This window comes from Aspergillus karnatakaensis (genome assembly GCF_047715665.1).
Source record: "Aspergillus karnatakaensis strain CBS 102800 unplaced genomic scaffold BJY04scaffold_38, whole genome shotgun sequence".
NCBI lineage: Eukaryota > Fungi > Ascomycota > Eurotiomycetes > Eurotiales > Aspergillaceae > Aspergillus > Aspergillus karnatakaensis.
The window spans coordinates 50,569-71,066 of record NW_027395750.1 but is presented as its reverse complement, the minus strand read 5'-3'; the positions used below and the strand labels follow the sequence as shown (position 1 = coordinate 71,066).

Genomic DNA, 20,498 nt, shown 5'->3' with positions numbered 1-20,498 from the left:
CAAGCTAGGAGGATCCCCCCTTCAGCTGCTAATACACTGGACTTTGCAGAATATATCCGACATTGGTTCTTGCATCTTCATTCGCGTAAACGTGTGCATGGAGTCTCCTTCCTGGATCCAATATGTTTTTTACGGGATCAAAAAAGGATTAGACTCCCCGTCGGGAAGAGCGGGAGAGGGGATGCGACTCAGCTCGGGGGCTGATCGTGGTGTATATATATCCTGCTGTTGTACCGTTGACGTTTACCTGTTTATCGTATCTCATCTCATCTTACCATTCTACTATATATCTATCTTTCCTGCTATTAACAATGGCAAGCGTTCTCTCCGACATAACTTCCGCCGTAACAACGGCTCTCTCAAACCTCCCCTCCGCAGAAACTATCAAAGATGCCGAACGCCAGCAGCTCCTCGGCGCTCTCGCCAAGCTCCAAGAGGCTCTCGAGCCACCGATGGCACCCCTACAGCGTATCTGCTTCTCTGTACGCAACCTTCTATCCCCCCGCTCTTCCCGCTGACGTGGTCCACAGCACTATACTCTCGTTGCGATTCGAATCGCCCAAGGGATGGGCATCTTTAATGCTTTCGTTGAAGCCCAGGGTGCGGAGTTGACACTGAAAACGCTATCATCCAAGACCAAGGGAGACGTTAAATTTCTGAGTATGTCCTCCTCACTCCTCTAGACTGCCGTGCTGACCAACAGAACGCATCATGCGCGCCATCTGCTCAAACAGCCTCTGCACCGAAACCGCCCCAGGCTCAGAAACATACAAGCCGCTGCCACTGGCCCTGGCCATCGGAGACGGTCTTGCGGCCGGTGCCACGATCAAGCATTTGTATGTTTCGTCTATCTTCTGCATAGAGGCAAGCTAACCAGCTAGCCACACGAACATCCAGGTCTCCGTGAAAATGCTCGAGTATTTCGAGAAAAACGGCTACCAGAACCCAGAGGACGCATACGACTCGCCCTTCCAGTTCGCGTACGGAACAAGCGAGCACTACTTCGACTGGCTGCAGAAGAACCCCGCGATCCAAGACTCGTTCAACCTGGTGATGACGAACTCGCAAAAGTATCGCGGGCTGGGCTGGTTCGAGAAGTATCCCGTGCACGACAAGTTGGCTACTACCTCTGACCCTGAGCGTGTCGCGCTGGTTGATATCGGCGGGAATGTAGGCCATGACCTTATCGCTCTGAAGAAGCGGTATCCTGATTTCCGGGGGAAGATTGTCCTTGAAGACCTTCCGCATGTGGTTGATGCGGCAAAAGAACTCCCCGAGGGCATCACCGCGGTTGGGCATGATATGTTCAAGAGGCAGCCTGTTCGTGGCGCCAAGGCGTATTTCATGCAGACGGTGCTGCACGACTGGCCGGATAAGCAGGCGCTGGAGATTCTTGCGCGCACGCGGGAGGCTATGGCGGAAGACTCGATCCTGCTTGTTAACGAGCATACGACGCCTCCGGGTGCGAATGTGACGGCGTTTGCCGCCGCCATTGATCTCCATATGATGGAGATGTTTTCGGCGCTGGAACGAACTGAGGTCGAGTGGGTGGAACTTCTTGAGAAGGCGGGGTTCACCGTCGTGAAGGTGTATAAGCGTGCGGAGGATCCCTTCTCCAATGCCTTGTACGAGGCTGTCCTTAACAAGGCTGCGTGGAGCGGTTGCTGTGGTGTGCGCTGTATATAGCGAGTGTATATACGATTGGTTGAACCTGTTACTGTTGAATGTTCTTGACCGGGCGCATCGGCCAGAAGCTGGTGTCATGCATTGACGACTGTAATGTGTCTCGCAAGTACCGTTGTAGATCTGCATCCGCATGCCGGTTCACACACAGCAGAGTCCTCTCGTCTTTATCTCGCAGTTCTGCTTTCAATCCTTCGAGAGCAACTGATGCTGCCAGGTTGGAGTTGACAAGGCCCTCGCAATGTGGCCACGATAAGAGCGCATCTATAGCCCGTATCCGAACCGAGTATTGCGGACACTGCGAAGCCACCACGTACAAGCAAGGGATGACACCAAAATCGAGAGTGATGGTTGGTCGATCCGGAAATTTAGACATGATCCTTCCGTAAATGGTCAGCAGTTCCACGTGCTCCGGAATCACATGCGTAGGCGCCGGTCCGTCCTTAAGGCAGGTTTTGAGCGCAAGGATCTGGCCGACGCATTGTAGCAGAAGGAGGTCCATTGATCGATGCTCCTTACTGGTAAGTTGGTGGTAGGATTGTTGGGTCAGAATTTCGATCTGTTGCTTTGATTTGTAGTTCGCGCAAAGGAGGCGCTGTTGCTTGCGGTGGAGGTCCTCGTAGTCAGCTTGAATCTCGACCTCTGACAGAACCCAGCACTTGGCTAGGAAGGGGACGCCCATATTGATCTGGAGAGCCACACGGTCGTGCACTTCATGCAAGTTGCGCATGACATACAACTGGTCGAGGCGTTCTTCCAGCTCGTCGTAGGAACATAAGGTCGGGCTGCCCTGTCCAAAGTGAGAAGATTCAATATCCAGCCGCTCAAACACTCGGACCAGACCGCTGTCTACTAGAGCACCATGCTGTGCGCGTAGCTGCCGCGGGTCGATCTCTCCAAGAATCCTCAGACCAGACCGCAGGTGCTGAAAGGCGTGGTCATAGCGGCCGAGAAGCAGGTCGGAGACGATAAAGAGCAGACAGCAGATCAACACGACCTCGCGAAGTTGCGGATCTTGTGAGGCTTTGCGCTTGTTTAGAATGGCAAAAGCCCTTGAAGCCTGCTCAAAGGCAAAGCGATGGCGCGGCAGGCGAAGGTTTTCTCCAGCCAAGCGCATCTTATTTAAATCAGAGTCCTCATGCACGGCGCCGAGCATGGTAGCAGCATGATAAACAGCACGATCCACATGGCTTATCTGCATGGTCAACTTCCGCCATAGCGGAAAGTCAAAGTAGCTGGCTAGGCTGGGAATGGAGCAATGGGTGAAGTATGAAAAGCAACGCATTTCATCTGGGGTGGTCAACCAGCTCAAGCGGGTGTCGATGCCGCTGTAGGCAGTCAAGGCGACCCTTCTGGTGGCGGGTAAGCGCGACAAGTCATAGCCGTCGCATTTCCGGCCGGTAGAGGTACAGTTGTTGCAGGAGCCGAGAGCCTCATCGCAGCGAATGTGGCGAGCGCTGGCCAATCATCATGATCAGGTCGGCCCCTGAATGCAGGGGGTGTCACTTACCGACAGGTGCGACATCCTGTGAGAGATCTCTTCGTGAAATTCCTGCGGCGTTTCGAAGAGGGCATTGATGGGAGCTAGATATCTATAGATAAAAGAAAAGAACCACAAAGGAAATAGGAGCGAACAGGTGGTGGAGAGTGAAAGGACAAGGTCAGCTCTCAGCCTCCTCAGTCCTGCAGGATCCGTGACTGTCCCGCGCTAGTCCGCTCTCGGGACGCCGATCTCGGCACGTGCAAACTATATATTAATCTATCTGCCCGTCCAAGCCTCGCGAATAAGTCTTTCTAGTCTCGTCGGCGCAAATCCGGGTAGTTTCTCGTTTAGACGCTGCTCCTGCTCCTGGGGAAGCTGCATCTGGCCCCTAGCCGCCATCAGATTCACAGCGATTACCAGATCCGCTACGTCCGGCTCGCCGTTGGTCCATGTAGCCTGCCACTGCTCATAGACCTTCTTCTCCGACTGATAAGTGACATTGAACTTCCTGCCTACAGCAACGAGTCAGCATTGGTATATTCTACCACTAACAAACATTCAGCATACCGCGTGCCTCCTCCGCAACCCTGATCATCTGGTTGGCAGTGACATCGTCTCCCCCGATTAGAGAGTACTCCGGCCACTCGCACAGATCTAGCAGAAGCACAACAGCCCTGGCAACATCATACGTGTATGTGAATGTAATAACCTCCTCGCCCGTTCCGGGAACCACGGCCGAACAGTTTTCAACGTCGAGAATCCACGTCGAGGGTGGCATGTTGGTCTTGATGTGTGGTCTGCCGTAGTAATCCATAACGAACCCGTTGGCAATGCGCGTCCATTGGAGGCCTGACTTTCGCAGCTTCTCGGCAGCAGCCCATCAGAGCTTGAAGGATGGGTGGAATTTTATGATCCTAGACAGGTGGAATGTAAGTTTCTCGTCTTTAATTTGTTGGTAGTGGGTGCATGCGGACGTACTCTTCATTCATCATGGCAGCAAACTCACCGGCTATGAAGCGCTTGGTACAAGATGATTGTGTTGCGGCATCGATAAGCCGGTCTTGCGACTGGTACGTGGCTTCATCGTAGATCCAGAGGGTGGAGATGACCGTGTCAATGTTATTTGCCTCGAGGATGTTTTGGATGGACTCAATGGAGTCGTAGTTGATTTTGACTGTTTTTAACTTGCCGACGCCGTCTTGGCCAGGCTTGGGGCCCTGTCGGAGGTGGTAAGCTGGTATTGACAGCAAGTAGTTTGATCAAGGTATCTGGCTTACATGGCGGCTCAAGACAACTACTTGATGCTTGCCAGCCAGCACCAGCTCCTCCACCAGAGTCTTACCGAGGCTGCCACTGCCACCAGCAACAGCTATCACAGAGGATGCCATGGCGATACGGTCATGGGCGGATCTATTGCTGAGTTGGAGTAGCTTTCAATATGAATGGACTGCAGCTTCCGCGTTAAGGAAACCGGCAGTAAGACGCACGGAAACCCGGGGCCCCAGCTGATGGCATGTAGATAAGCTGCCTTCGATACCAACTACTCCAACTAGATAGTTGAATCGGATTCCGTGCATCCCGACCCTGTATTCGTGGCGAACTTTCCAGCCACCTATTTAATGTGTGATTCCCTGCCTTTCGGACAAGTCCCGACTCTTTTCCCTGAGTATCGGCCCCGTGTCTCCGAGATAGACCCCTCAAGCTAAGCTTTATTTTCTCTATCATGGCGCTGGCTTATTGCACGTGGCGAAGGATCCACAAAGTCAGTCTCGATAGGATGGCCCCTTATAACATTCACATGAATCTTCCCTGTCTTAGAATCGAGTTAGTCTCCTCAACGCTTCAACCACCACCAAAATGTCTTCCATCGATAAAAAAGACGACAAGCTTGCACGGGTATCCAATGGTAGTCAAGAGACAGACCTCGACGTTGTCAATGGGCAAGTTGGAGAGTTGAGGGGTGAGCCCATGGCGGCCAGGTACAGCCTGTTTACCATGCTGGCCCTGTACTTTGGTGGTTCTGGGGGTGTAAGCCCTGCCTGCTCTTGACGTTCATTTCCACCAATATGCTAACCGGCGAGCGTTGCCTTTAGTGGGAAGGTCCTAGTGGATCGCTGTTCCAGGTCGTTGTTGCCGGTGGCCCAACAGGCCTGGTCTGGAGCTACATCATGGCCGGATTCTTTGGAGTCTGCTGCGCCGCTGCCATTGCAGAGTTTGCCAGGTGAGAGATGCAATTCAGTGTTCTGTCTGCTCAACGCTGATATCTCCCCCAGTTTGTGGCCTGGGGCTGGTGCTACCTATCACTGGACACTTGTATGTCTTACCTCCTCGACGCATGTATATCATACTGATTCTTGTTCAGCATCTGTGTCCTCCCAAGTTCCGTCGCCAAGTTGGTTGGACCATGTCGTACTTGTGTCTGTACATGATTATCATGCAGACTCTGGTGGCAGGGTTTACAGGCGCGTTGCAAGTCCAATCCGTTGTAATGCTGGGCGTAGACAGCTACAATCCCCAGCGATGGCACGTATACCTTGTGAGTTGCGCCAACCCAAGGTCTGCGTCTTCACTGACACCCAAAGCTTTTCGTGGCGATGACTCTCGTCGCATTTGCAGTCAATCTCTTCGTGCCCCGGATGATCCATCATCTGTCCATGATCAGTATGTCTTGCTCTAGCTGCCATGAGACGCAATAATACTAGACCATGAATAGTCCTGTGCCTCCATACAATCGGACTGGTCGGTATCACCGCCACTCTCTTCGCAACAACCAACCACTACAACAGTGCATCACTCGTCTTCGGCAACCTCGTCGACAGCACCGGCTGGCAAGACAAAGGCATTTGCTTTCTAGTCGGCATGCTACCCTCCTCTACCAGTTTCATCGGCGTCCAGATGGCCGGCCACTGGAGTGAAGAGACCGACAAACCCACAACCGACATCCCCCGCGCCATAGTATGGGGCACCGTCACCAACGCCATCACCGGCTTCCCATTCATCCTCGCCATGGCCTTTTGCATGGGCGACCCCAGTGAAATCGTCAACGACCCCTTGGTCGCAACCAGTCCTCTCGCTGCGGTACATCACTTCCACCTTCGTCAGCAAGCAATTTCAATTTGAAGTAACTAACAAAAACGCCTTATAGTTGATCGTCCGCTCCAGCAACTCCAACGTAGCCGCCATAGCCCTCTGCTCCGTGCTAACAGCCATCTGCTTCATTGGCGGCGTCTTCTGCATCGGCATGTCCTCCCGCATCATGGCCGCCGCCGCCCGCGACAGCGCCCTCTCCTTCGAGCACTTCCTCTCCCGCATCCACCCTCGCTGGAACGTTCCCATGAACGCAATGGCCACCTCTGTCGTCATTGTCCTCCTCCTCGGCGTCATCTACGTCGGCAACACGACCGCCTTCTTCAGCATCTCCAGCGGCGCCGTGCTCACCCAGACATTAACAGTCATCGTCCCGATCGTGTTCCACATAGCGCGGTACTGGAATGGCGGGCTCGAGTACGGGCCCTGGCGGTTACCGGTCTGGCTTAGATGGACGGTTAATGTCATCGGCGCGGCAGGGTTTTCGTTTATTGTCGTTGCGATTATCATCCCGAGCCGGTACCCGGTTACTGCGGAGAATATGTGAGTTCCACCTTTCTGGATTATTCGTAGTGAATGCATCGACTGGGGTGGCTGATCGATTTGATTTCTGATTTAGGAATTACTCGACTACACTCCTCGGCGCGTGCTTTATCCTGTCGACTGTGTTGTGGTTTGTGTTTGGCCGGGATCGGTACAAGGAGGAGCATTTCAAGTTTACGGAGGAGTATGCGGCGTCGAGGAAGGTTACGAAGAAGCTTATTATCTCTGCTGCTTGAGTTGAGTGTATGCTGTTTGTGAGATGATTACTGGGGGTTTGTGCTCTCTGTAACCAACTATTATATAATGAGAAGCCATGGTTGAGAAATCATAGTTCAATTCGGTGATAATAATAGTCGACTTCTATGAGAATGCAGTAGCTATTCTAATGTACTTTTGAAATATTAGAATCTACCCAGCAGACGTCGCGGGCTGCGATATCTTTTGCCTTTTCGAAGCTGTATCAATGACAGATCCCGATTATAGCTTTGTGGCAGCTATAATACTGTAAGAGCGTTACGATGAGTTCGAGAAGAGACGACAGGATGAGGGAAAGCTTCAAGTTGCCTTTACCTCTTCCAAGAAGCGTATTGGTACTTGGTTGACTAGACGAGGTGAACGGGGTAGCGTAGCCCGGGAGCCGGCCCCGGGGAATGTACACTTCGCTGACTTCGGCAGTCTATTTCCAATTGACAAAGCCAGCCCTACTATATAATTGGTTGTTCGGGGTTACATTCTCCGGAGCCAGAGCTGGGCTCTCAATCTATAGCCAATGGCAGAGGACAAAGCAGATATCGTCGGTTTCCGAGCTCCGAATCCTCTTATCAGTCCTATCTAAGGTGCTGACTCTGAGGAATCATGCAACGGTCTAGGGTCAGTTCTCTAACAGTCACTCAAGTGGCTGATATTCGCACCTAGTTCTCGATTCTCACCTCTCTCACCTAGACCCTGGTGCCCATCACCTGTAAAGCAGCAACGCACTCATTGAATCTGAGGTGTGTCAAGCCTTGCCATTGTGCTTCAGGAACCAGGAAGTTATTCTTTGTTAAAGTAATACCTACTTGACAGTGTTTAATTATATGGCTTCGTTCTTACATATCACCAGCCCAGCACATGCCGAGCTCAAACAATTAACTTCTGAAACCTTGTCATGACGCATAGAATCTAGATTAATCACAAAGACCCAGAACTAATCTCAGACATATACCCCGAATCCAAATCTCCTTCGCTCTTCATCCTCCTCTCCATCGCCACAACCGCCCCAAACTTACTCTGCAGCGTCGCCCCGCAATTCTCCCGCCACGGCCGATTCCCCGACGCATCACGGATCTGCGAAAACTCCTGCACAAGCCTCGCAGCCACGTACCGCACCGTCTCCAGCGCAATCGGCTGCCCGGGGCACGCCCGCTTCCCTATACTGAAGGGGAGATAGCTCTCGCATTGTTGCGTCCAGGCTGCTTCGTTTTGATCCTGATCTTTCATTTGCAGCCACCGCTCTGGCACGAACTCATCCGCATCATCCCCGAAGATATCCTTCCGGCGGTAGAGCGGGTAATGCGGGAGGGAGATCTCGGCGCCCGCGGGGACAACGATGGGGGATAGCCCGTCTGCTCCGCCGCCTCGCGGGAGAACAGTATCTTGCAGCGCGATGCGGTTGTTGAATGGCACTGTGGGGAAGAGACGGAGGACTTCCTTGATGCAGGCGTTGAGGTAGGGGGTGTTCTTTGCTGTCAGGTCTGAGGAGGTTGGGAGGTCGCTGGGAGGGAGGTTCAGGGATATCTCGGCGCGGAGGGTGTCGAGGACTCGTGGGTGGCGAGAGAGGAGGTGGAATAGGTGCGTTAATGTTTCGGCGGTGGTGCCTTCGGCGGCCATGAACATTTGCCTGAGCTGGGTGTGGATTGTGTCGAAGTCGTGGGCGCCGAAGAGGTCGTAGAAGAGGCCTGTTACTCCTGATCCTGCTTTTGACTCTCCCTTTTCAGGGACATGGGACCCGGTAGTAGCTGGGGGTGAGCTCTTCTGTCGAAACACAGCCTGTGAATTTTCCAGCACGAACCCGTAAACCAAGTCAATCGCGCTCTTGGTCTTTGAAGACTGAAGCAAGTTTGCCAGCGGCCCTAACACCATAATGTCCTGCGTATGGGCAAACGCCTTACAGATAGCCTCGTTAATCCGTGTCGCCAACCCCTTCCCCTCCCCTTCCCCCTCATCCAGCCGCCTAACGGCATTATCTCCCCAGAATATCCCCGCCGCATTATGCAGCGTCAAATTATGAAACAGCGGTTGTAGATCACAAGCCTCCCCATTCTCTGGAACCTGCTCCAGCAAACTCTGCACATGCGGCTCGAGATGCACATGGGAAGCCGAAAACCCCGGTCGCGTCATCCGGCGCAGAAACCGCCACTCGTTGCCCTCGGACGTGAAGATGCCATGGCCGAAGGTGCGTCCCAGCACGGAACTCCTTGTCTGCCCGAGCTTGTAGAAGCGGGATTGTGTCACGAGAATCGTCTTGATGTTCTCGATGTTGATGGTTGCGAAATTAGTCCGGCCCATTGTTCGGCACGACCATGTGTCCCCGCAGGAATTGAAGCGGTCCACCAGCATGGCGAGGTAGGTATTGTTGCGGAAGTTGCGGTACTCATCGAGCAGAACGTCTATTCCGAAGATCTTGTCTTTCTGGGGAAGGGGTGCCGGGTTTTCGCAGCCGTGTTGGCGCGCCAGGCGATTGCGATTGCGAACGCTGAGTATGAGCTGAACAAGGCGCCATAATGTTAAGAGAGCGCTGAGGGCAAGGATATAGGTTATGCTGAGGTACATCGTGTGAGGAGTATGCAAGGAAGTTCATAGAGGAGTATGCATGGGAATTCATGCAAGACGGTCGCTGAATTAAACGACAGCTTTTCGTCACAACTACTAGCTTATCTCGTGCTGCTGATCCTTTGCACTGAGGGCTTGAATAGATGTTGACCGTGATGAACGTCAGTGGTGGTGATGTAGTGGGGACCCCTGAGGGGCGCTTAGGGCTACATGACTAGCAACAACATCCCAATCCTGCCCTCTGGGATCTCATCATCAAAGCAATGCATGGAGTCGCGAAGCCCCAACTTGATGATTCAAAAATGATATATATTGGCCACTATTGCGCAGAGCAGCCAAACCATGGTAGTTTGTTGACATACGAAGGAGAGATCTTAAGACGAGCGGCGCATCTGCAGCCAGCGCCAAAGACCCACAGTTTGTAGATCCTGCCAGATCGATCGTACAAGCTCCATCAGAGAGAAAGTCTAACGTGCTCGCCGATCACGAATATCGCAAAGACATCGATTTCGATTTGCCCAGCGGGTCTGAAGGAAATACTCCATAGGTCTCGGACCCACGGGTGTCATCATCCCAAACCGCCTCAGCTCGACCTTTTCCTTCGCCCCTGGGTTGTGTCGCAAAGGCATCTGCAGCCTAATCTGAACACTTGCAGTAATCTCCATCATTTTCATTATTGTCCACCATGCCCACCTCTCCTTTCACCGTGACGGAACACGTCGTCGACGCCCAGTATATGCGCGAGTACCCTCACGCAACAACAACCCAGGACGCGCCGCTGAAACTAGCCGTCAAGAAGTATACCCCGGTCAATAACGAGAACCCACAACCAGGTGATGTAACGCTGGTTGGTTTCCACGGGGCTGGATTCCCCAAGGTACGTCGCAGCAGGTGACCAACGAGCCTGATTCACTGACCCAACGCCTCCTCTTGTTTAGGAGCTGTATGAGCCGCTATGGGAAGACTTGCTGGCCAGATGCACTCAGTCTGGGATTAGGGTTCGCGCTATCTGGATGGCGGATGCAGCGAATCAAGGCGCGAGCAGTACGCATAATGAGAGGTATCTCGGGAATGATCGTGAGTCTGCATTCCAAAATTGTTGGCTAGTTTACTGACTTTATCTTTACAGCTGCTTGGATGGATCACAGTCGCGACATGCTGCTCATGATGAACCAATTCCGAGAGGAGATGCCCCAGCCCATCATGGGCGTTGGACACAGTATGGGCACTACACAACTGTGAGTTGACCCTCGACCCATTAGAATAGATTGCTCATTGAGTGCCTCCCACTGATAGGATATTTCTTTCCCTAATGCATCCCCGTCTTTTCACCTCGCTGATCCTCATCGAACCCTTCTTCGTCCCTAAAATTGACGCAAACGACTCGCCGCTTCTCATCCTCATGACCGAGCGCAAGAGAGACCTATGGCCATCCCGACAGATAGCGGCTGAAAAGTACCGCAAGCTCTTCCGGCACTGGGACGACCGTGTATTGGATCGCTGGGTACAATATGGCTATCGAGACCTCCCGACAGCTCTCTACCCGGATGCAGCGGCAGGAGCAGCAATAGGGGAGATTCAAGATAAAGACACAAAGCCCGTAACGTTAACATCAACAAAACACCAGGAACTCTTCCTGTACACGCGCCCAAACCTCAACCAACACGGCGACCTGGGCTTGTCCGGTACTGCTGAAACAAGCCCACCACATGATCCCCTCTTCTACCCCGACGTCCTGGGCGACCTGCCCAAGGGGTTGAAATTCTACCGCTACGAGTCCATCCTCGCGTGGAAACTGCTCCCGCATGTCCGGCCGTCGGTCCTCTACATTGGAGGAGGGAACGCTATAATGGAGAAATCGGGGACGTTGAAGAAGGGGGCGGAAGCTACGGGCACGCGATGGGGAGGGAGCGGTGGGATGGCGTATGATCGGGTTAGACACGTTACTATACTGGGCGCAGGGCATGACGTACCGTTTCAGAGGGAGAAAATCCCCGAGATCGCGGAGAGGATGGCTGAGTGGATGGCGAGGGGTGTGGAGCGGTGGGGAGAGGATCAGCGGAGGATAGTGGCTGGATGGGATGGCCTCGAGGGCAGGGAAAAGGCGATGTTTAAGAAGGAGTGGAAGAAGGCGTTGTATGAGACTGCCACAGTCGGGAAGTCGAAGACAAAGGCGAGATCGAAGCTGTAGATGGTTGTAGTTCCGTTGAGAGGAATGCAGGTACTCTGTAGATAGGTCTACGGTCCGGTGGATCCTCATCGACCCGCTGGTCCACCTGCATTCGAACGAGATTTCCCCTATCAGTAAAAAGAAAATTAGTGATGTCACTCTATCTTCGATCTCAGCTCCGAGACGATCCAAGATCTGTGGTCAGTGTCGTCCTGCATCTTTCTGGCACCAGGCACCTGCACCCACCCTCCGTACACAACGTCCAGGGAATATCAAAGGAGGCAATATGGCCAGCTGCATCACCCGGCTACTGGGCTATATCGTGGTCTATACAGTAACAGCACTAGGGCTCATCCAATGTATCAAGACTGGGCTTACTAGCAGCCAACCAGCCTTGACGAAAAAGGACAAGAAAAGCCTCGCAGCAGGTAACAGCCCTCTAAACCGCTATACACATAAACTCACAGCTAAGCTTACTGAATATCCAGCTCGACAGCGATTCTGGGATCTCTCCAAACAGCCAATCCCCGGCTTCAACCATGACTTTCTAAAACTGCGCAATGGCCACCAACTTCACTATATCCACAACAGGCATACAATCACACAACTCCGTAACATCATAATCTTCTTCCATGGTTTCCCCGACAGCTCGCTGATGTGGAGGGACCTCCTCTCTCACCGAGACCGACACCAGGCCATAGCTCGAGATGATCTCATCGTCTGCGTCGATCTCCCAGGGTACGGCGGCAGCGACAGCTTCGCGAAATACGACACTGGTGTGCTCGAAGCGCTCGCCGAGTTCTGCATCGCTGTACGAGCGCACCACTGCGGAAACCCGGCCAAGGTGGTTCTCGTTGCACATGACTGGGGCTGTAATCTGGCGACGAGGCTGGCGACGGAGGCGCCGTGTATCGCGGACCAATTCGTGCTCATCAATGGGCTCTTTGTGAGTAATGCTTATTCTCTGTACCCGCAGTAAATAGAGGGCCAAATCAAGCGTCAATCACTAACGCCATACTCTCCAGACTAACCTGGCTATTGCAAACTTTACCCGCCATGTTCAGTCTCTCCCTGGGCTCCTTTCTACTCTAAGTCTCAGGGAGTTCCGCAAGACATGCACAGTACTACTCCGCCAGGTGTGGTGCCTCGCCTACGTATTTGCGTTCGATCTCCCCGAGGGCATGCTCGGGTATATCCTCGGGACATGGAACGAGATGGCTGTATTGCGGGCCCTGGTTGGACTCGCCAACGTCCGAAACTCGAGTTTCGATTTCGCCGAAGCCCTTGCTGCGACATTGGGTCCTGGTGAGAGTGAATCCCAGACAAGCATAAGCACGAATATAAACATGCCAGGAGGACCCAAAAGTTACGGCGGAAGCACCCGCGCGCGAGCAAAGTCCCCCGCCACAGCCCTCTGGAACATGACAGGTCTATACCGCAACGGGGTGCTGCGAGGGCAGTGGTCGAAATCCGAAGAACTACTCAGCTCGTTGTGGAAGATCGAGTCGGAGAAACACAAACAGAAATATAGCGAGAAGACGCAACTGCACTTGCAGGCGAATTTTCATCATGAAGACGGCACTGCTCAAACAAAATTTGAGGATGATATTCAAGGACCACTGCTGAAAGCCCCAACAACGGTTATCTGGGGCCAGAAGGATCACGTTATGCTCCCTGAGATCTGTCTCGATGGGCTTCATGCTTTCCTTGCCCCTCGGAGTGAGGTCATTGTGCTACCAAGATCGGCGCACTGGGTTCCTTGCGACACAGAGGCCAACGAGGTGCTTCTGGCAGTGCTGAAGCATCATACTACTGACAATCAGGATGTGCAGATTGATAAGAAGACGCTGGATGACGTGTATAGAGGGGCGAGGCTAGTTTCGAGGACTTGAAAGGAGGTGGCCTGCTCGGTGGATATAGAAGTATATGCCATGTTGGCTTTATGCCGGTCGAATAGGTCTCACATGACTTTGCATCGTCCACTAGTAGTGTCTGCCAGTATTAGAAAGACATCATTTCATCCGTAGATCACGAGGTCCATAGCAGTATTATGAGGATCGTTGCAGCCAGCGAAACATGGTGAAAGCGCATCAAGTCCACAGAGTGGCATATACTCGATACTGTTCATCAAGTCCCAGGGCCAGGACTGAAAACGGATCCACCATGTTCTAGACTCGACAAGACACATCAGACTATTGCACTAGTATGTCTTAATAGAATAGCCGATGTCTTTTAATGCTTGTCACATGCGAATCGACCGGGTAGTAGCGTTGAATGATCCAGGGCAAAACGGCCAGGATCAGAGACATTTCCAATAACCGACTGCCTATCTTCTTCGGTGCCAACGTCCTCAGCTCGGCCGAGCGTGATTCGTGCCCTCTCCCCGCTAACGGCAGAGAACGCGGGGCGATCTCGTATTCAGCCGCACTTAATCAAGATTGATATCGAGGGGCGAGCAAACTGAGCCCTAGTTCTGACCCTGGACGGAATCGAAACTGTAGCATGCCCCGCTGTATCCTAGGTGACTGATAATTCGGAGGGACATGGCCGGACAGAAGACTATTAGTGTCCTACTGGAGATAAGGTTGGGATACCCTGGTGTCTTCATGACTTGCTCAGGCAAATTACTCGAACAACCACTAGTCTGTGAGTAAGGATAACGAGTCTCGAGACCTAGCTAATAATCTGTGAAGTGTAGACAGATAGACAGCGGCTCTGCAGCAAGCACGCTAAAAGTGACAGGTCTTCTTGTAATCTTCAGACAATTCATTTCCCCGCATTCTCAGCTGCAGGCAACCAGTCATATCCCGGTCTCAATCGGCACAGACCACTGATCCCGTCTCACCCCTGGAGCTTATGGCGATCTTCATCGTCTTTGATCAGGCACGAAACTCCGTGTCTCCTGCCAAGGATCTGGAGGTATCTGTGAATGTTCGATGCGATGTAACATCGTATTCTGTTGGCTACGGTGACTATGAGAAGCGAGATGTGGCTAGTCGATTGGCTGACGGTTGTGTGCTGAGAAAACGACATCGTGGGGGTGTCGGTGTAGAGTGTGTTTGGAGAGAAGGGCTCCTAGCACTCAATCCAGGCTCGTTTGGCATGCAGGATGCTTTGATCTGTGATCTGGACTGGCAGTATGGGCTATTCTTGCACCGGATGGCGGCTCGTGACACTGAAGACGAAGCGCTAATGGTGTAGATATCTGGCGGCATAAATTATAAATAGTGCGTCGATCCAGCCTCGATGAGCTGGTTTGATATATAGTAAGCTACTGAGATAGTTCTACTACGGCTTTGCCTTTGAATCTCCCGCTATTTTTCAGGAGGCACCATCATGCCCAGCATTGCGCTCCTTGCTGCCACACTGTGGCTGCAACTGCAGCTCGTTGTTGCGTATCCAACCTACTCTGACCTCGTTCGCATCCCTCGCGATGTGTGGGACACCGAGCTGTGGGCGAGGGATACCGCCGACACCGCATCTATTGGTCTCACAGATCATGAGACGTTCAAATGGGCTTCAACGGATGGTAAGCCTTCAACTCGCACAGTGTCCTCACATCAGATGACTGATCTCAACAGCACCGCACTCAAAAGCCGTCGTCGTCAGCATGGTCGCATACTCCCGGCAAGACGAGCTGATCCTAGACATGGACAAGTTCTCCTTTGCTCTCGATTCCGTTACTTGCACGGAGGAAGTCTTCTCTGTCAGATTCAAGCACGCGCTTATCTACAAGGCTGCCAAGATAGCCTGGCAATGGGTGAATTATAATGACATGCGATCATTTGTGCTCGTGTCGAGCTGGAAGGGGTGTGGATCGCATGATCCCTGGGTAGTGACGAAAGTCGAGTTCGACGACAAGTCGCAGAAGGTCATCTTTGATGCCACGAAGAGTACCTGGAAGAAAGTGATGAGTACATTTATCTTGGATTTCGGGGAAGTGGTGCTCGGTGACGAGAGCAACAATAACAAACGAGACATCATCCCGGATCTGGATGAGAAATTCAGACTTAATCTTGAGGCAACGCTTCCTGAGGAGATCTTTCGATGGGAGGTCCGTAATGGGGCGTTGAATGGTACACTGACGGCGAACTGCGATGAGTGTGGGACGGCTGGAACGCTGGTTTTTGCCGGCCATGTTGAAGCAAGCCTTGGTTGGGGCGGCGTGGAAGTCGACAAGTTTGAGATCTCCATCACACCGCAGGGCGTGCAGGCTCACCTTGGGTTGAGTCTTGAGTTTGAGGGCGAGCTGGATTATAGACAGTTTACTCGGCCCTCGCAAGAGCTGGAAATCCTCAATATTCCTGTCTCTGGATGGAACATTCCTGGTATCTTTGAGTTTGGACCGCGCATTTTGCTTAATGCCGGGTATGCAATTGACTATATCGGTGGCAGGGCGTCGGTGTCGACTGGGATCACTGCGCGTATTCCGGACTCTGCTACCGCGAAGCTGGATTTGCTGGCGGAGGACCAGCTGGAGGTTTCTGGGTGGGCTCCGGTGGTCGAGACAGATCCGCTGGAGATTCAGGCGATGATTGATGCGCAGGCGAGGTTGTATACTGAGATTGCATTATCGGTCAGCCTGACGGTTCTGGGTAAGTCAAATACACCAAAAGGTCTGGAGTAGCAGCTAACCTATCACAGAGGATAATGGATTTGGCGTCGACCTTTCACTGAAGGTTCCTGAACTGACCGTCACTACGACAGCCGGACTTGGTGAGTGCTGTACTCGATCAAAACTGCAACCGTACCTAACCATGACAATCTAGACAGCAACGGGTTCTGCGAAGTTGGCGGCAACCCCTGGGGCGTCAATATCGAAGCCAGCATCGGAGCAAATCTCAAGCTGGAGGGCTGGAAGGAGCTGGACGGCAGCAAAGACATCCTCTTCGACGCGACGCTTTTTGAGAAAGAAGATCTCTACGAGTTCCCCCAGTTCTGCCTTTCCTTCAGCGAGCTATCCGAGGGCTACTGCCTCCCCGAAGACCCGGTCCCTGGCGAAGAAAATGTCGAAGAAGACGAGCCTGCGGACTCACTGGCAGTACGCTCTACCGCAGATATATCAATTCATGTAAAGCGCCAGAGACCTTCAAATCGCGACCCTATCTACCTGACCTGCGGCACTGGAAAGGACCACTCTTACCGTGTGCTACGATACAACGGACCGAGTGTCCTGAAGACTAATAATGACGTCCCCATTATCCATCCAAAGGTATCCTGCAAGCCCAGCGAGACAGACTGTCTACCAAATACCGACATCGAGGTCCTCACCGACCAAGGCCGCGCTGCTGTCTTTGTCAAGAGACAAGGAGACAAGCGGACGTGGGCGAGTAAGTACCACCCATACCTTTCACATAATGAGACTAATTAGACTAGCGGAGCATATCTACGAGGGAAACTGGATCAGAGAATTCCTTGACTTCCTCCACGAAGAGAAATTCAACAACGAGAGCACCTGCAGCTCACACGTTGCGCAATTCTTCGACGAAGATATCTCACCACCAGCCACTGTCCCTAATCCAGGACCCGACACTCCGCCTACCTACCTCCATTCCCTACTGCAAAACCTAGGTACAATCTATACACAAACGGAGCGAATGGTGCTCATTCCCCAGAAACAAAACAAGATGAAGTTTGACGTACGTTCCCTACCTATCTCGTTGCCGAACTAGGCTAACAGCTGTAATCACCTGCAGCTCTTCGCAAAGAACGAGCTAGTTGGGTATTTCTATCAGGATAAAGATTCCCAGAGCGTAGGCAACAACCACGAAAGGCGGACCTGCGATATCGCCCGCATCGTCACAGTCTGCAAGTACATGGACAGTGATGTTGCCCGCGCTGGTATGCGCGCCACCGTTGAGGCCCTGGAGGGCGTATTGTAAGTCCTCATCCTTTCTCAATACACTTCGAGTCAGTCTAAGTAATCAATCCAGAGCGGAAATGGATAAGGACACCAGAATCACCCCGGCAGATTTCTCCTACGTTGCGGCGCACCAGGAGTGGTTCGAACGCACATACAGAGAAGGCATTGAACACGCGAGGGAAAAGCTCACGGACTATGCTATTTGGATGGTGGGGAATCCGAAGGGTGACCAGTGGGATGACCTGAGTGATCAGGCTCAGGATGAGATTCGGGAGTTGGCGGGTGGGAGCCCGGATTGGGATAAATATTGTCCTTTTACGCCGAGGGAGGGTTGGTAGGGGGTTGGTTTACTTAGGAGATGCTGTCGTGCTCGATGAATAGTTCGTGCTTGTGCAATTCAAATGACTGGCAGATGCCGCAGTAAAGGGCACCAGCAGCCACACGACATACGAGGCACAGGATCAATCTAGGTACTATGGTTTACCACTCTCCACAGTCCTCGCTTTTCCATTGGTCGTAACCAGCATTTCTCCAAATTTGGAGAACCCGTCTCCACCTATTCTCTAGAGTGGGACAGGGTCAAGGTTATAGGTAGCCAGCCTTCTCTCTACTGTACTTCTCACAAAATGTCGCCATATACACATTCCTCGCTCACTATGCCGCCAAAAATCTTCATGTAAGTCTCCAGATCCGGCGTCACCACAGTGCGTAGCCAAGACATCTCCAGTACTAGCGCGACTGGTCTGATAGGAGGTGATTTCCTGGTCGTCGTAGCAGCCAAACACCCGGACTGGGAGATTTCTGCGCTGGTTCGGGACCGTGAAAAGGCCAAGGTCATCAGTACTCATTTCCCAGCCGTTCGCGTAGTCCACGGATCGCTCGACGATACTGACATCCTTGAACGAGAGAGTCGTGCGGCTGATGTGGTTCTAAGTACGACTGATCCCGCAACTATCCCAAAGGATGAATGCAGTATTAATCTCACTCTAGACTTCGCCAACTGCGACCACCTCGCCGCAGCCGAAGTCATCGTCCGCGGACTATCCCAGCGAGACCCGGACCGCATGGGGACTGTGATCCATACCTCTGGCGCAAAGATCATTGCATGGGAGATGGAGTCGCAACCGGCCACATGGGGGAAATTCATACCCCGTCGATACAACGACCTGGACGGTGTTGAGGAGCTCACTCGCATCCCCTCTCCGTCCACTCCCAACCCAACCCGGTACGATGGCGTTCTGCCAAACTGGGCCGCGCATCGAGACGTCGACCTCGCGATCCTGGAGGGCTTCCGCAACCATAACAACATCCAAAACGGCGATTGTCTGCCCGCCAACGGTATACGGGCCCTCTTGGTTCCCCGCGCCGACGCGATCGATCCAGATCCCGCGGTTGCTGAACGTGGTTCTCCGGCTCCGGCAGGCTTTCACAATCAATGGGAACGATAACAGGTGGAATAAAATCCACACGCAGGATATCTCGGAGCTGTACATGCTGCTGACGGAAGCAGCGGTCGATGGACGAAGCGACGAGCTGTGGAATGAGAAGGGATACTAATTTGCCGAGAGCGGGGAATTTGCCTGGGGCGATGTGACTCGCAAGATTGCTGCTCTGGGCTACCAGAAGGGTCTTGTATCTTCTGGCAAGCCGCTGGAACTGTCGAATGAGGCGGTTGATCAGTTCTGGCGCGGTGGGCAGATGAATGTATGCTCTACTAGCCTTGGGGAGGCGCAACGCGCGAGAAGACTGTAAGGTTGGAATCCGGTTAAAGATGGGTTTATGGATGATCTTGAGCGGGTAATGGATGTTGAAGCGAGTCTTATCCAGGAAGGAATGCTGAATTAACACGGGGTACATGACATACTCTCAGGGACGACTGTTGGCCGTTCCAACACTGTCGGTGCTTGTTGTATTAGCAGGACACATCAGAGAACAGCATGAATCTATCCTATCTGTAAATGTTGAGATAGATGCCTGTTTCTAATTTATTGACTCTCATACCCCCGATATATCTTCTCCAGAATGTCCGCAGTCTCGACCGGCATACTCAAAAACGGCGAATGGCCACTTTGCAGGCGGAAGACACGAGGATGAACCAATGACTTGGCCATAGAGTCCTGAATCGCCGGAGGAAGGGCCACGTCGTCATCGCAGACAACATAGGCGCTGGGTATGGCGTGCCAGGGCTCCTCGGTGGACGCGTCGATAAAAGACCGGAGACAAATATGCGGCACCAAATGTTTCACCCTCGATGCTTTGATCTCTGCAGGGACATCTTGCACCAGATCCACGGTAGGATCAAGACGGACGTAGTCTCCCTGAGGTTGGAGTCAGCAATCGTATTTACTCACTATGATCGGTTATACCTGGGCAAGAAGAAAGGGAGGTCAGCTACTGCTATTTGACTTTGACGTACATCAACCATCATCCACGGCCACAATTGACCCCCAATCATATCCCTAAGACTCCGTCCTCGCTCTGTCACAAAGGCAGCCACGTAAACCAGACATACCACGCCACCGGGTCGCCCGGCCTGCATGCGTTCCTCGAGACCAAGCCCCGTCGCAGCAGCGGAGATGACCATCCCACCGTAGGAATGCCCAACAAGTACCACTCTTTCGCCCTTGTCTGCGAGAGCGGATAGCACCCGGCGAAGTTGGGTTGAGTCCTCGGTAAGCCCTTTGTTTGGAGGCTCTGCGCCGTTGGAAAGATGATCGACCGCTAGCGACCGGATGCCTCGTGCTGCTAGGACGGCGCTGAAATCATCGTAGGCACTCGCGCGGTTCCAGGCCCCGGGGGCAATGACAATCATGGGATCGTGTGGTATATCCATGCTGGCAAGAGTATCTCCAACGGGG

The 20,498-nt window shown here is 52.8% G+C and overlaps 10 protein-coding genes across 10 annotated transcripts; 6 read left to right on the top strand and 4 right to left on the bottom strand.

The window, feature by feature from the left end:
- Positions 1 to 311: 311 nt before the first annotated feature.
- BJY04DRAFT_229125 (S-adenosyl-L-methionine-dependent methyltransferase) lies at positions 312 to 1,686 on the top strand (the record flags this gene model as incomplete). Its single annotated transcript, XM_073718994.1, has 4 exons — positions 312 to 482; positions 531 to 660; positions 704 to 836; positions 882 to 1,686. 4 exons carry the CDS (start codon positions 312 to 314, stop codon positions 1,684 to 1,686), a joined length of 1,239 nt encoding a protein of 412 aa, XP_073569156.1.
- Positions 1,687 to 1,709: 23 nt separating this feature from the next.
- On the bottom strand, positions 1,710 to 3,258 carry BJY04DRAFT_229123 (Zn(II)2Cys6 transcription factor domain-containing protein; the record flags this gene model as incomplete). The annotated part of the gene is made up of 2 exons (XM_073718993.1): positions 1,710 to 3,140; positions 3,194 to 3,258. 2 exons carry the CDS (start codon positions 3,256 to 3,258, stop codon positions 1,715 to 1,717), a joined length of 1,491 nt encoding a protein of 496 aa, XP_073569155.1. The 3' UTR covers positions 1,710 to 1,714.
- Positions 3,259 to 3,442: 184 nt separating this feature from the next.
- Positions 3,443 to 4,554, bottom strand: BJY04DRAFT_229121 (NmrA-like family protein; the record flags this gene model as incomplete). The annotated part of the gene is made up of 4 exons (XM_073718992.1): positions 3,443 to 3,678; positions 3,734 to 4,028; positions 4,141 to 4,383; positions 4,444 to 4,554. 4 exons carry the CDS (start codon positions 4,552 to 4,554, stop codon positions 3,443 to 3,445), a joined length of 885 nt encoding a protein of 294 aa, XP_073569154.1.
- Positions 4,555 to 5,023: 469 nt separating this feature from the next.
- On the top strand, positions 5,024 to 7,032 carry BJY04DRAFT_220193 (amino acid/polyamine transporter I; the record flags this gene model as incomplete). Its single annotated transcript, XM_073716802.1, has 8 exons — positions 5,024 to 5,194; positions 5,260 to 5,387; positions 5,440 to 5,479; positions 5,529 to 5,702; positions 5,749 to 5,827; positions 5,880 to 6,244; positions 6,312 to 6,796; positions 6,873 to 7,032. The coding sequence occupies 8 exons, from the start codon at positions 5,024 to 5,026 to the stop codon at positions 7,030 to 7,032; spliced, it is 1,602 nt and encodes a 533-aa protein (XP_073569153.1).
- Positions 7,033 to 7,966: 934 nt separating this feature from the next.
- Positions 7,967 to 9,607, bottom strand: BJY04DRAFT_220192 (cytochrome P450; the record flags this gene model as incomplete). Its single annotated transcript, XM_073716801.1, has 1 exon — positions 7,967 to 9,607. One exon carries the CDS (start codon positions 9,605 to 9,607, stop codon positions 7,967 to 7,969), a length of 1,641 nt encoding a protein of 546 aa, XP_073569152.1.
- A 685-nt stretch (positions 9,608 to 10,292) lies between these two features.
- BJY04DRAFT_208689 (alpha/beta hydrolase) lies at positions 10,293 to 11,798 on the top strand (the record flags this gene model as incomplete). Its single annotated transcript, XM_073714021.1, has 4 exons — positions 10,293 to 10,484; positions 10,546 to 10,684; positions 10,737 to 10,845; positions 10,904 to 11,798. The coding sequence occupies 4 exons, from the start codon at positions 10,293 to 10,295 to the stop codon at positions 11,796 to 11,798; spliced, it is 1,335 nt and encodes a 444-aa protein (XP_073569151.1).
- A 265-nt stretch (positions 11,799 to 12,063) lies between these two features.
- Positions 12,064 to 13,669, top strand: BJY04DRAFT_220190 (alpha/beta fold hydrolase; the record flags this gene model as incomplete). The annotated part of the gene is made up of 2 exons (XM_073716800.1): positions 12,064 to 12,723; positions 12,803 to 13,669. The coding sequence occupies 2 exons, from the start codon at positions 12,064 to 12,066 to the stop codon at positions 13,667 to 13,669; spliced, it is 1,527 nt and encodes a 508-aa protein (XP_073569150.1).
- Positions 13,670 to 15,113: 1,444 nt separating this feature from the next.
- BJY04DRAFT_229120 (uncharacterized protein) lies at positions 15,114 to 17,978 on the top strand (the record flags this gene model as incomplete). The annotated part of the gene is made up of 7 exons (XM_073718991.1): positions 15,114 to 15,306; positions 15,359 to 16,372; positions 16,422 to 16,493; positions 16,547 to 17,107; positions 17,154 to 17,416; positions 17,474 to 17,655; positions 17,711 to 17,978. The coding sequence occupies 7 exons, from the start codon at positions 15,114 to 15,116 to the stop codon at positions 17,976 to 17,978; spliced, it is 2,553 nt and encodes an 850-aa protein (XP_073569149.1).
- Positions 17,979 to 18,296: 318 nt separating this feature from the next.
- On the top strand, positions 18,297 to 19,392 carry BJY04DRAFT_208687 (putative nucleoside-diphosphate-sugar epimerase; the record flags this gene model as incomplete). Its single annotated transcript, XM_073714020.1, has 5 exons — positions 18,297 to 18,316; positions 18,368 to 18,573; positions 18,631 to 18,865; positions 18,927 to 19,175; positions 19,209 to 19,392. The coding sequence occupies 5 exons, from the start codon at positions 18,297 to 18,299 to the stop codon at positions 19,390 to 19,392; spliced, it is 894 nt and encodes a 297-aa protein (XP_073569148.1).
- A 233-nt stretch (positions 19,393 to 19,625) lies between these two features.
- BJY04DRAFT_229115 (alpha/beta hydrolase) lies at positions 19,626 to 20,486 on the bottom strand (the record flags this gene model as incomplete). Its single annotated transcript, XM_073718990.1, has 2 exons — positions 20,057 to 20,486; positions 19,626 to 19,958 (listed from the first exon to the last, which is right to left on the bottom strand). The coding sequence occupies exons 1-2, from the start codon at positions 20,471 to 20,473 to the stop codon at positions 19,626 to 19,628; spliced, it is 750 nt and encodes a 249-aa protein (XP_073569147.1). The 5' UTR covers positions 20,474 to 20,486.
- Between the last annotated feature and the right edge of the window lie 12 nt (positions 20,487 to 20,498).